At 38.3% G+C, this 12,759-nt stretch overlaps 1 protein-coding gene across 1 annotated transcript in view; it reads left to right on the forward strand.

Moving 5' to 3' along the window:
• Positions 1–12,759, forward strand: part of CAPS2 (calcyphosine 2) — a 29,700-nt gene that overhangs the window by 2,522 nt on the left and 14,419 nt on the right. Inside the window, 4 exon segments of the mRNA XM_058022697.1 lie at positions 1,450–1,495; positions 1,620–1,730; positions 4,821–4,976; positions 7,263–7,386. Of these exon segments, the coding sequence (XP_057878680.1) occupies positions 1,450–1,495; positions 1,620–1,730; positions 4,821–4,976; positions 7,263–7,386 (437 nt within the window).

Genomic DNA, 12,759 nt, shown 5'->3' on the forward strand with positions numbered 1-12,759 from the left:
ATAGTGACATGCAACTTACTATTCCATGAAATTTATCATCATAGGTTTGTTTCCTGTGATTTGTATTTGGGGTAGAATATTTGATGTATTATTTACTTTGTAATTAGGTTGATTTATGTTTGGCTGAGTGGAGGTTTAATTACAGAATGGGTAAAGATGGAAGAGACCACATTGGGTCTAACCCACTGGTCCATCTGGTCCAACCTCCCTGCTTAAGCAGGGTCATCCCAAACCACATTGCTCAGGATTGTATCCAGATGGTTTTTGACAGGGAGACTCCACAACCTCTCTGGGCAACCTGTTCCAGGGCTCAGTCACCTGTGGTGAAGGAGTTTTTTTTGGGTGGAACTTCTTGTGCATCAGTTTCTGCCCTTTGCCTCTTGTCCTGTTGCTGGGCACCACCAAGAAGAACTTGGCTCCATCATCTTCAGAGGGTGTCACTCAGAGCAAATATTTATACATTGTTTTGCTTGAATATTTTTAAAGTCAAAAGGAGAAAAATGGTATTTTAGCTATTGACTGCTTTTACAGGTATTACAGTTAAAAATACAGAGAAATTATTGTGAAGGGTTTTTACAAGCAATGGGAAACTTTGTTTGTGCTTTTAAAATTTAAATCCTTATAATGACTTTGGCACATAAGGAGTATCTACTCTTCCAAGGACCATGATTGATAGTTTAGCCAGTTTTGTTTACTGAAATGCCCTAGAGCCAATGCATGTAATTATTTTATAAGTGTTTGTGACCATGACCTTTGATTCTTCCAACCAAAGTCAAAACATTCAAATTTCTGTGTACTGTCTGTCATTATCTAATAAAAAAAGCCTGTAAGATAAGGAACTCTCTTATTCCAAGAAGATATAACAGAGTTACTTGCAAATATTGGTGGTAAAATATAAAAAATTATGTATTCATGGTGCTCTGCAATATACCTGAAATAAAGGCAGAAGGCACAGAGATGCTTTGATGAATTGGAGATGTTTTCATTTCTTTAAGCAGAACACGATACTGAGGTATGGTTGCCTTCTACTATGCTAATCTCCTATGGAAAGTTCACAAGATTTGCATCCCAAGTAGCAATTGCTTCCCTTTTGCTCTCTGTTGACTGATTATAGAGGAGTGTTGACATGGATGTGCTGTGGAAGACAAGAGTAGGGCACCCCTCATTTATGATCATGTTGCAGTAGCTCCTGTTGGGGAGTGAAGAGAAGCCAACGTGGGAGTAAAGAGAATCCCTTTCAGCTGACAGGGCACTCTGCTGCTGGGGAAGAGAAGCTCAGTGGCACTTGCTGAGCTGAAGCAAGAGGGGCTAATAGAGATTTGCTGAGTAGCCCATATCCAGTTGCATGGATATTTTTGTGAAGGACCTAATAACTAATAGGCAGTGCTTTTATTGTAGTTAAAAAGTAAGGGAATGTATTGCTGTTAAAATTGTTTTAACTCCTTGCAGGGTGCCGTGCCTAGATCTAGGGAGGCTGGGAGATTCTGATGAAGAGGTAATTGTAAATTAATTTTGTCTCAAAATTAATTTAGAATTCATATTTTTCAGTAATTTTTAAAAGTATTGCTCTGAATATAAAACAATTGTGATTGCTTGTCCTTTTTTTCCTGTTATTTTAGGATGGGGACTCTCACATGCCCTACACTGGAAGTTCTTCTCATAGGTGCCAGCAAGATTCATCTTCAGAGTGGAGAATGTCATTACAGACTCCATATGCACAGCATCAACATGTCAGTCTGTCACTACAGATATCTTTACAATATAGCCCTTTAGCAGTAATTTAGAAAAGCATGTATACATATGTTTTTATGCAAGTTCTTTTGGTTAAGCTCATATCTCCAAGTGCTGTTGGTCCAAAATACTTTTAGCAAAGTCCTTTTACTGAGAGTTGTTAGAATATTTGGAAAAAATATTTTATTACATAGCCTAGCTCTTTGTTGATTGATGCACTTACCCTTTTGTTGTACTTATTTTTTAAGAGCTATATTAACAGTAGAAATAACAAAGATTAGTAGTAGTAAGTGTATGTTTGAGGACAAAATCTGTGTTTACGAACACTAAGTATTATTTCTATGGAGCAGTAGTTACTTCTGGTGAAAAAAAACTTTTGGAGTTACTTGCAGCCATTTAATGTGGTTTTTTTTTTTTTTTTTTTTTTTTTTCCTTAAGCCTGTTGTCTTTAAAACAGAACTGGGACATAAACTTTGGAATTGTGTCTAATTTGTTGATGCAGTTTTTATTGTTAAAATTTCCTCATTATGTCAGCTTCCCCCCCCCCGCCAGATGACTAAAAAACTTAATCACCACTAGGCCTATGTGCTTTTTAAGGAAAATCAGGAGCCCAGATGCTAATATTATGATTTACAGTACAGTGCAACATTGTTCATGATCAATATCCACTATAAAATTTTTAGAGTTAATTTAATTACTCAGTTATTATACTTCCCTGAATGCAAGAAAAGAGTTCTTTTGAATTCTTATATCTGAATTAAGTATGAACAAAATAAATGTGACAATTTTTTATTTGATCATTGTTGTAGGAAGGGGACCAGGACACCAGCTGGTTCATCACAGGTCCACTTTATTGAAGAAAGCATCAAACACTTATACAGCAAATAATAAGCTTATGAATATTCTGTAAGAATATTCATTCCTTAGGGGTTACATCTCTCTTTTCTCATGTCTCTTTCACTATTTGTTATCCTACTACAGCTAGGCCCAAGGACACACTATCTAGCAGGTGCAAAACTTGGAATTAGCCACGGCTTTGTACTTTTCCAGTCTCTATTCACCTAAATTTCCCAACAGATCATGATCCATATTATTTCCTGCTTTCCTTTAAACAGGTGTCAAGAAAATTGTGTCATAACAAAATGGAGGTAAAGAAGTAGAAAAAATACAGACTGACAAAGTCTTAGCAGTTCAGTACTGTGGTATATGGTGTGAAAATGTAATATAATTTCTTTTATTGGAGAAACTATTAGCTTATTGGAGAAACTATTTAAATTGATTAAAATTCCATTATTTCAAAATATTTAACTTATGTAAACCGAAGAAATATCCAAATGACTGTTAAAAAAACAAAACAAAAAAAAAAAACAAAAAAAAACCCAAAAAACAAGGATTTTAACAAGAATAAAAACATATTTTAAATTAATTTGTACATAACCTGTGCTCCTTGAAACAAATAATATAGTAACTTGAAGGGGAGAACTCCAGATTGGCTGGAGTTCAAAGTGAATCTGCCAAGATCACTATTTTGTATGTTCCTCTACATAACCAAATGGTTTCTCTACTTGAAAAACAATTTATTTAAGTAAAAACTGAAATGGTGGGGGTTTTTTTGTCTTTTTAAAATACTGTACTAAGAATAAACTAGTTTTTAGAATACGTGCCCAACATAGGTATTTATACACGTCTCAAGATGTAACTGTAAACATTTAACTACAGATAGGTTATTTTCCTTTCTACTGCCTTGTACATGTGCAGTGCAAACTTGCTTCAGTTGTTATGGCCTTTGTGGGTCTGGATGCTTATGATTACACTGTTTGCTTTACCATTTTTTAAAAACAAAGTTTCTATGTATAAACTCTGTCAAGCTGCAGGAGTGCTAGTAGAAGGTTGGTGGGGTTTTGTTTCTCAAGGTCTTTCTCCCTTTCTTTTCTGCTTTCCTTTATGTCTTGTTGCTTCCTTTCTGCCTTAATTATGTCTTAAATACGGAATGCTCAAAGAATTGCAATGCATCTTCTGATTACTTACCTTTTCTGTCTCTCTTTCTCCCTCTTTCTCTCTGTCTTTTTTGCCTGACTTGCTACCCATCTTTTTTTTTTTTTTGCGGAGAAGATTTTTAAATATTTTAATGTTTTAAAATATTTTAATGTATTACTCTGAGAGGCCTTTACTTCTGCATTTCTTGCTTCTGGGGCCCTGACCAAGCTTTCTCTGAGCCAGATAGATTCCAGCTTCTTCAGTAACTGTGTAAGTAAATCTTCCTAAAATAGGTCACTTTTGGAAGAAAAATTTAAATATACTCTTACAATTCAGGAATTAACCATGGAAGGGATGTGAATCCCCCTTTGAAGGAGAAAGTTGGCTTTTCAAAAACATAAATCTTTTTGGATTTTGGGAAATGGTTTTCTAGAGCAGGACTGTAACACTGTTGTTGCAAGATGAGTTGCAAGTGTTGAGTAGAGATGCTAGAGAAGGCCACCTTACTTTTTTTTTTTATTAGCACCAAGGGAATAGAAGTTAAATATTGAAGGTGTTAGTAACTCAGGGAGACAGAAGAGAATGGAATCTTGGACTTCTGTCATTGCTGCCCTTTCTACTGGTGCCAGCCTCTGTTGTGCAGAGCCCTGGAATGGATGTAAGGTTAGAAAGGTACTCAGCTGTGCAGCTGATGTTGTTCTAAGGAACAGTGTCCCAGTTCTCATTGGCCATACAAGAGTATTAGAACTTCTGACCAAAAAACATCCATCCATCTATTTTCAGCCTTCCAAAAATCAAATGTCAGAATTTCCATTTTAGTGATTTTATGAGACAGAACCACTGAATCTGACTTCTTTCTTTAAAAGTGATGCAAAACCATGTGACTGTGTATGTTTTAGATTAAAAAATGGTAGAATTTGAAGAACTCAATGAAAATTAAGCCTGAATGTGCAGTCCTGTTTGCATTTTTTCTTAATTTGAAGCATTGTGTCAAGAGGTTTTAGACATTAGACATTTTTATAGGAACTAAAAAAATACTGTTCACATTCAATAGACCAGACAGAGGCTTTTATGTTAATTACTAATTGCTTTAACATTCTGTTTTGGAGCAGAGGACAAGACCAGAAAATCTGCCATCCCTCAGAGATAGATCCAAGTTGAAGCATGGTCAGTATGAAGCAGGTATGAAGGAAGAATATAAGCAGCATCCTCAGAGAATTGCAGAAAAGAAAAAAGACCACCTCCAGTGTCCAGATACTTCAATCAAGGTAGCTGGAAATTAGAAATTGCATTTTTAAATAGCAGATGTACATCAGTATTTCATTATGGTGTTTGGAAAGGTTTGCACATGTATGTAATTAATTTCGTGTTTTTATTGTAAATTTAAACATCTGATGTTGAGGAGGAAATAAACTGTAGGAAGGTGGTTTCAGTTTTTGCAGAGAGAGAAGCTGAAGTGCTCTGAGAATTTATGTCTGGTTGCGTTCTCTGGTAAAAAGGTAACACTGGCCTTCCTAGTGCACGTCTAGCCTGAGCCTGAAGGTTAGCATGATTGATAAGGGAGAACTTAAAGCCTATCAGAAGAGGAGAGACAGCAGAAAGATCTTGGTAAAGTGTTATTTCCAAAACAAGAAGTTCACTCAAACTTTTTTAAGTCTAGAAGTACTTTAATTACTAATCTGTATATTGGGACTTAAAAAAGGAGAAATTAAAGATTTAATCTGTTCCTTAGAGGACTATTAACACTGAAAATGCAAAAGAGTATGGGGTTAAAATAATGAAAGATATTATCTGTACTTTTTGCTTTGATATGGTGTAAGATTCAGTACAGTTGGACTGTAAGCTGTACTAATTCTGCCAGGTTTCTTTTGTGTTTTCAAATTAAGGTGGAAAGAAGGTTAGATCAGTGGAGAGAAACTGGAAAACAGAAGGGTGAAAAACCCCAACTTTAATAGTGTTCGGATGAGATAGTGGAGGAGAGTGTTTGAACAGGGAAAGATGCATCATTGTAGGTGTAAGGAGGCAGGAAACCTAAGTAACAACAGCTGTGAGGACTGGTTCAGTGCTGGATTCTGCTGAGGGTAGATGACCATTTAAGAACCTTAATGGAAAGTTAAGTATGGGAATGTTGATAGAACATACTGTGCTCATTGCTTTTCAGATAAAAGGTTTGGGATGAATAACAATGAGTTTACTGAATTTACTTTCTTAACATTCAGTAGAATGAAAAGGGAAGGTTTTTCTGAAGGAAGATTGTTTCACATACTTTAGATAACTTTAAAAGAGCTTTCTCTTCAAATTGTGCCTCTAGTGATCAGATAAAGGAGGATCTGAAAAAACCCATTAATAAACATTCTGTGAATAAGAGGTGAATGAAAAAAAGTTGCGGAGTTTTGTGGTTTAGTTTAATGTTTAGTGGCAGATAAGGTTTTCTGTTCTGTAGTTTGGTGGGGTTTTTTTTGGTTTTTTTTTTTTTTTTTTTCCTTTTCTAATGATTCCACTCTAATGTACTGGTCTAATACCCATATCATCTGTTTTTCAAGGAGTGACTCCTTTATATGCACTACTGCAAGCCCATCAAAAGGGTATTTACAGGAGCAGCAAAGTTATCTAAAAATGAAGAAATAGATGGCAAATGTATGCTAGGAGAGAAAAAGCAGGACTGGCTTTTTTTTTTTTTTCCTGGTGATTTTGGGTTCCATAAAGATACTTGTTAAGGGCTAGAAGCATGTGTGTTAATTCTTCTCACAGATTTTAATATAATGTCTATCAGAACAATTTTTTTGTGTTAGATATTATCACTACCTGATTGGATGAATAAACAAAAATATTTCAATGCACTTGTTTTGCTTGATTAGTGGAACTTGTAACAACTTCTCTTTTCTGTCAAGAAGGTCCTCATAGAGGAGATTGCTAAATCTGTTTCTGTCAAAACTTCCTGCATCCTTTTTTTTCACATCGTCCCTGTAGGAAATATTTCTGTAATGCTCTGGGACTGGTTTACAAGTCTGTTAGAACCAGTAGCATGCTTTGGCTTTTCCCTGTCTAGGCTATATTTAACTTCTTCACTGGTCACAAAGCAGTATCTCTACAGTGAGCTTTGAGCTTTATACCTAACAGCAAATCCTCTGCTTCCACTTGGCTGTTCCTGTGCCGAACAGAAAAAGGATGAGTTCTTTGCTTCTCCTCAGAGATACTAAAGTCTGCTTTCTCTGACTTGCTGCTGTTTTTTCACAAAGCTTGTAGGAACACAGTATTTTTGAGATTTAAAAAATTTGTTATTTATTTCAGTATGAATGAAAACTGGTAAGTATTCAAAAGATACAAATCTTGCTCTCTAATCTTTCCTTGTAAGTTCAGTTTCTGTAAAAAGCCAGGCTTAAAAAAATTTCTCTTTTAGTTAGCATGAAGTGGAAGAAGTAGACACATTAAAAAGTAAAGAAGAAAGTAGTATTTTTAAATAAATTCTTGAGGAAAACATATGTGGATTTTTTTAGTTTGTTTTTATTTCAATTCATTACATTTGAGTTATAAAAGAATGTATTTTTGTGTAGGGTACACAGCTTGAAGACGGACACGATGATTTTGTAACCCTTGATAAGAAAGCTCTCCTGCAACAATGCTATACAAACAAACCTTATAATATGCAGCACAACATAAGGAAATCAGAAGCCATAAGTATTTGGACTGATATTATGCTGGTATTATTGGTATCTATGCTATTAATCTCCACTTAGATGTGGAGAATGGCTTCCCAAAAGTTCAACAGAAGTTATGCCTTTGGAGATTTGGGTCTAGTATGTAATTGCATCCATTGAAATCATGTGAGTTTAAACATTTCTTTCAATGGGAGCTGAACTGAGCAATCCAGTGAGCATTTTAAAATCTTATCTGCAGTGCTTGTATTTTATGCAGTCATCTATATAAATGAGAACACAAATTATGAGTAATATGTACAGATACCTTCATGCAACTAAGAAAAACTGAGGTAGTTGAGTGAACCTAAACATAATGTTACATTCAGTGTCAGAAGCTGGACTTTGATGATCCCTGTAGATCTCTCCCTGCTCAGGATAATCTATGATTCTAGGATTTCCTCTGATCTGTAGCTTTTAGCTGAGCCTCTATTCAATGGATTCCATAATTCCATCAGCTAGTATTAGATTGAGTCAGCAACAACTTTGGCTCTGTCTTCAAGCTCTAGGGATGGAGCTTCTACAGTGTCTCTAAGCAACATCTTCATGTACCTGCTACTCTCTGTGTGAGGAAGTTCTTCCTATTGTCCACACCAGTCCTGCCAAGGCTCAGTGTGCAACCTTTACCTTCTGTTATACTCTGGGCTTCTGTCAAAAAAGTTTGGTTCTCTTTTCTTTGTAACTTCTCCTCAGAATGCCTTATAGCTGCTGGTTCTGCAAACTAAACAAACCCAAGCTCCCTTAGCTGCTCCTTTCAGTTGCTTTTGCTCTGGTCTTTAGTCAGGTCCTTTCTGAGGGAAGGAGGGAGCCCTGAAGTCTGGAAACCACCATGGACTCAGTAGCATGCAGAGAGGGGAATTAAAACTTTCCTCACATGAATGTACCCAATACACTTCTTTGATTTATTACATAGATGTGAATTTTACTTTTTTTTGGGACTGAACAATAGGAGTCTTGCCCATCTGAAGCAGGCCTTGAATTTAGGATCATTTACAGGGATGAAGAACCTTGATTTGATATTGCATGATTCAGTATTTGCATATGCAAAGTGATGGCTTTTATAACTGGTTTTTGAAGGGATTGCTGAAAAGGGTTATGAATTCTAACTTTCTCATGGAATAATAAGCCATGGGAAATGTTATGATTTTTTTAAAGTAAATAGTAATTTTAATTAATTTTATTTGCTCGTCACTATGCATTGAATTTTGCATCATTGCAACCATTTATTATTCCTGTTGAAATGAATGCAGATATTGCTCTGCTGAGGTCACTGTTAATTTTCATGACAAGAAAATCTTTTGAGGAAGTACTTAAGCTTTTATTTTTAGAATAAATTAAAAAATCTATACTTCTGGCTAAAGATAATGGAAAAAAAATCTTGAAGTATCCCTAGAGTAATTACATAGTGCTAAAGCAAGTACAGTGAAAGCACTGAGAAAGGGAGCAGTGCAAAACTACAAAATACAAGATATTCTGTAGCTGCCGTACATTAAAATTAAGCCAGCAGGTGTCTGAGCAAGATGTTACTGAAGCTCTTCAGAACCCTTTTGTTATTTGTTAGCACTCATGGTCAGCACAGGCTGACTCACTCTCTCTTTTGAGGACCATCTTAGGCTCTCCTAGGTCCAGCTTCTGGTAGTGGTAGAATACTGGAAAAAAATGGCAGTAGTAACTTCATGTGTATTTATTCCATTTTGTATATGTTGCATTCAATTGTTGGCATTTCATTTTATCTACCTGAAAATTTTGCTCAAGCCTACACAATGTTAACATGTCCTGTTACTGTAATCAGGTAAAAGTCAAATGTTAAAGTAGAACTTCTCTTGATTTTTCTGTAATTTGGGATGAAAGTTTGCTAGTAGGGTTCTGCAGGGCTCCATCTTTGGCCTTGTGCTCTTCAACATCTTAAATGACTTGGGAGCAGGACAGGAAGGGATACTGAACAAGTTCACATATGATACAAAACTGGGAGGAGGTGCTGACTCCCTCGAAGGCAGAGAGGCCTCAACAATCAGAGGGCTGGGCAATTACCAGACACATGAAGTTCAACACAAAGTGCCAAATTCTGTACCTGGGACAGGACAACCCTGGATGTAAGGACAGACTGGGGAACAAGATGCTGGAGAGCAGTGCCATGGAAAGGGACCTGGGGGTCCTGGCAAGTTGAACATGAGCCAGCAGTGCCCTGGCATCCAGGAGAGGCCAACCCTGTCCTGGGGTGCATCAGGCACAGCAGCACAGCTGGGCAAGGGAGGGGACTGTCCTGCTCTGCTCTGCACTGGGGCAGCCCCACCTCAAGTGCTGGGGGCAGTTCTGGGTGCCACAATATCAAAAAGACATGAAGCTATGTCATGGTTTGGGCCTGGCAAAGCCAGAGCCCCCATGAGTATACCTTCTCCCTGGTGTCTGCTGAGAGATGTGACCAGGAATAAGCAAAGCAGGCTCCAGCTTAAACATAAAGAAAAGTTTATTAACTAAACTACACAAACAATTACTAAACTACACACAAAAGAAAAAGAAAACACAAGGAAAATGAAAACCTCACAAAAACACTCTCCTCCTCCTCTCCCCTAAATTCCAAATACATCTTCCAAAATCACCAGTTCTGGGTCCAGCACCACCCTTTAGAATGCTCAACTTTCAGTTCCTCAAGAGGAGAGGGAGTCCTTCCATGTGTCGTGGTGGCCTTTTCCGTCCTTGTTCTGGTGCTCTCACCACCGAACAGGGATCAGGACTGCTTCCAGGGTTGTCTTTTTAAGGATGCTTTGTCCAGTTCCAGAAAAGCACAGTATCTCACCTTTGGGTCATCTGTGGCCCCCATATTTTATATACCCCCTGGGGCCAAGGGGTACCCACACTGAATCTTCTTTGGCTCTGGGACATTTCTCCCCCTGGACTCAGTCTCTGTATCACACGGAAACATGGCTCTGTCCATGGCTACACAAAAGAGTCCAGCATAAAGTGTCACTCCCTCTTTTCCATTCTTCCAACATCTCTCACTCTCTCTTTGGTCCAGACCTCCATCACTCGCTCATTTCCTTCATCCTCCTCCACTCTCATCCCTCATCTAGGAAGGGTTAATGTTCTGTAAGGTTTTCATTGCCCAAGAAGGGTTAAAACTCCTCCGAGCGCCTGGACTCCTGGATGCACCCCCCCATCTCCTCCGCCGGGCTGCCTGCTGCCAGCACATGTTTACTGAATTTCAAGGTAACGGCACACAAACACTGGCTGCACTCTCTCTCTCTCTGTCTGTCTCCAAAGAAGGGGGGGGTTGGGGGGACGGCTGCCCGATGGCTGTCTCTCGGTGCTCCTCCACCCTTCCATCCTCAAGGGCCTCCTCACTCCCATTTCTGTCCAGGCCCAGGCCTACCACATGGCTGCCCCTGCCCTGCCCAGCAGCAGCGGCTGGACGGGGGAGGGGAGATCCGACCTCCGTCCCTCGAAGTCCCAAGAGAGCCTCCCAGGGCCGAAGCTCTGCTTTTAACCCCTGGGTGTTCTTGGAGGTGTGTCCAAACCCCACTGGCTACACCAGGTGCCAATGTCAAAATCCAAGCACCCATTGGTTTGACCACAGCATCCCAGAATTCCCACTTCTTCCTGGTCAAACCACCACAAGCTATTAGAGAGTTTCCAAAGGAGGGCAACAAAGATGGGAAAGGTCCTAGAGTGGAAGCTGTATGGGGAGCAGATGATCTCCTCACTTGTTCTGTTCAGCTTGGACGAGACTGAGGGGAGACCTCAGTGTGGTCTTCAATATCCTCATGAGGGGAACAGGAGTGACAGGTACCAATCTCTTCATTCTTATGACCAGTGACAGGACCCGAGGGAATGGCCTGAAGATGTGTCAGTGGAGGTTTAGGTTGGATATCAGGAAAAGATTCTTCTCCCAGAGGGTGGTTGGGCACCAGAACAGGCTCCACAGGGAAGTGCTAACAGTACCAAACCTGACAGAGTTCAAGAAGTGTTTGGACAATGTTCTTGGGTACATAGTGTGATTCAGGGATGGTCCTGTGTGGTGCCAAGAGTTGGATTTGATGTTCTTTGTAGGTCCTTTCCAGTTCAGTTTGTTCTGTGACTTTGTGATTCACAGTCCATTGCAATAGGTGTCATATATAACCTCTGAAGGAGGTTGGTTTCCTCTGAATGCTCATATTTAGGGAACAACAGTAACTACTTTTGCAGTGAGAGCTGCTACAAATTCAATGTTTGCCTCTGCCCTTGGCATTTTTGTAATTTTATAGCAGAGCTTTTGTCTAAGAACAGAATGGAAGATGTTTCATGAAAGATTACATTCAGTGACCTAATTCAACTGAAACTTAGGGTGTAAGGTTTTCTTTGTTTATTTTTTTAAAAATCAGATTCTTTTCAGCATGCTATCTGGTTTGGATCTGTAAGCTGGGTCTATGGAAAATGTTATAACAAATACTGCCCTATACTATCACCATGTCCTCCTTTAAATCATTCTTTTTGATACATCTGTTGCAACAGTTAATGGGTAAAGAATCAGTAACTCAGAATAAAGCACCCTGTGGTTTTTGCACCTGATAGGTGCAAAAATGAAACATGAAATCAAATGAAAAAGCGTCCTACCTCTTACAATTCCATATCTGCATGTATGTATGTATCTGCATGTAACATTCCAAACTTAAAATCAGTTTGGAATAACCAACAGCTGGTCTGATGTTGCATTAGTCATTTAGATTTTTTTGATTTGGCTTTTTTTTTTGACTAGTGCCAGTCAGTATTTATTTGAAGATTGCGAATTCTGCCCTTAACATCTCCATGCAATTAGGAATTCTCTTATAGGTACCTGGGAACTTTTCAGTTCTTCATCCTCACAAATGCTAGATCTCTAGGATTTGCTTTGCACACAAGACCAATTAGAAAATTATCTTAATTCTTTAGTTTCAGAATATCTAAAAGTTTGCATAAACCCCCTCAGTAACAATAATCTCTATTTTCTCATATATAAAATTAATTTTTTGGAATAAAAGGCATAATAAGTGCAGTAAAAAACTTCAAGAATGTGGAAGATTAAGAGAGGTGCTGAGGCCTGGTTATTGCTGGTGGTCTCCATGCTATCCTGGATCATCCTCGTGTGCTTTGCTTTCTCTGTGTAACAGGTTATGATCAATGTCTGCACACTTTACAGTGAATGGCACAAAGTTATGGTTCAGTGTTACTTTAATAAAAATAAAAAAAGACCATGTTCAATCCCCTTTCCCCTTTAGGATGATATTTCCTGAAAGGTTTTTCAGATTGATCTGTCTCAGCAAAAAATTACTGTGGCATGCAGGAAAGAGAAATCTTGCAACTGAGACAAAGTCTTAAAAGATTTTTTTTGACTAAATATTGC

This window comes from Melospiza georgiana, chromosome 4, assembly GCF_028018845.1.
Source record: "Melospiza georgiana isolate bMelGeo1 chromosome 4, bMelGeo1.pri, whole genome shotgun sequence".
Taxonomy (NCBI): domain Eukaryota; kingdom Metazoa; phylum Chordata; class Aves; order Passeriformes; family Passerellidae; genus Melospiza; species Melospiza georgiana.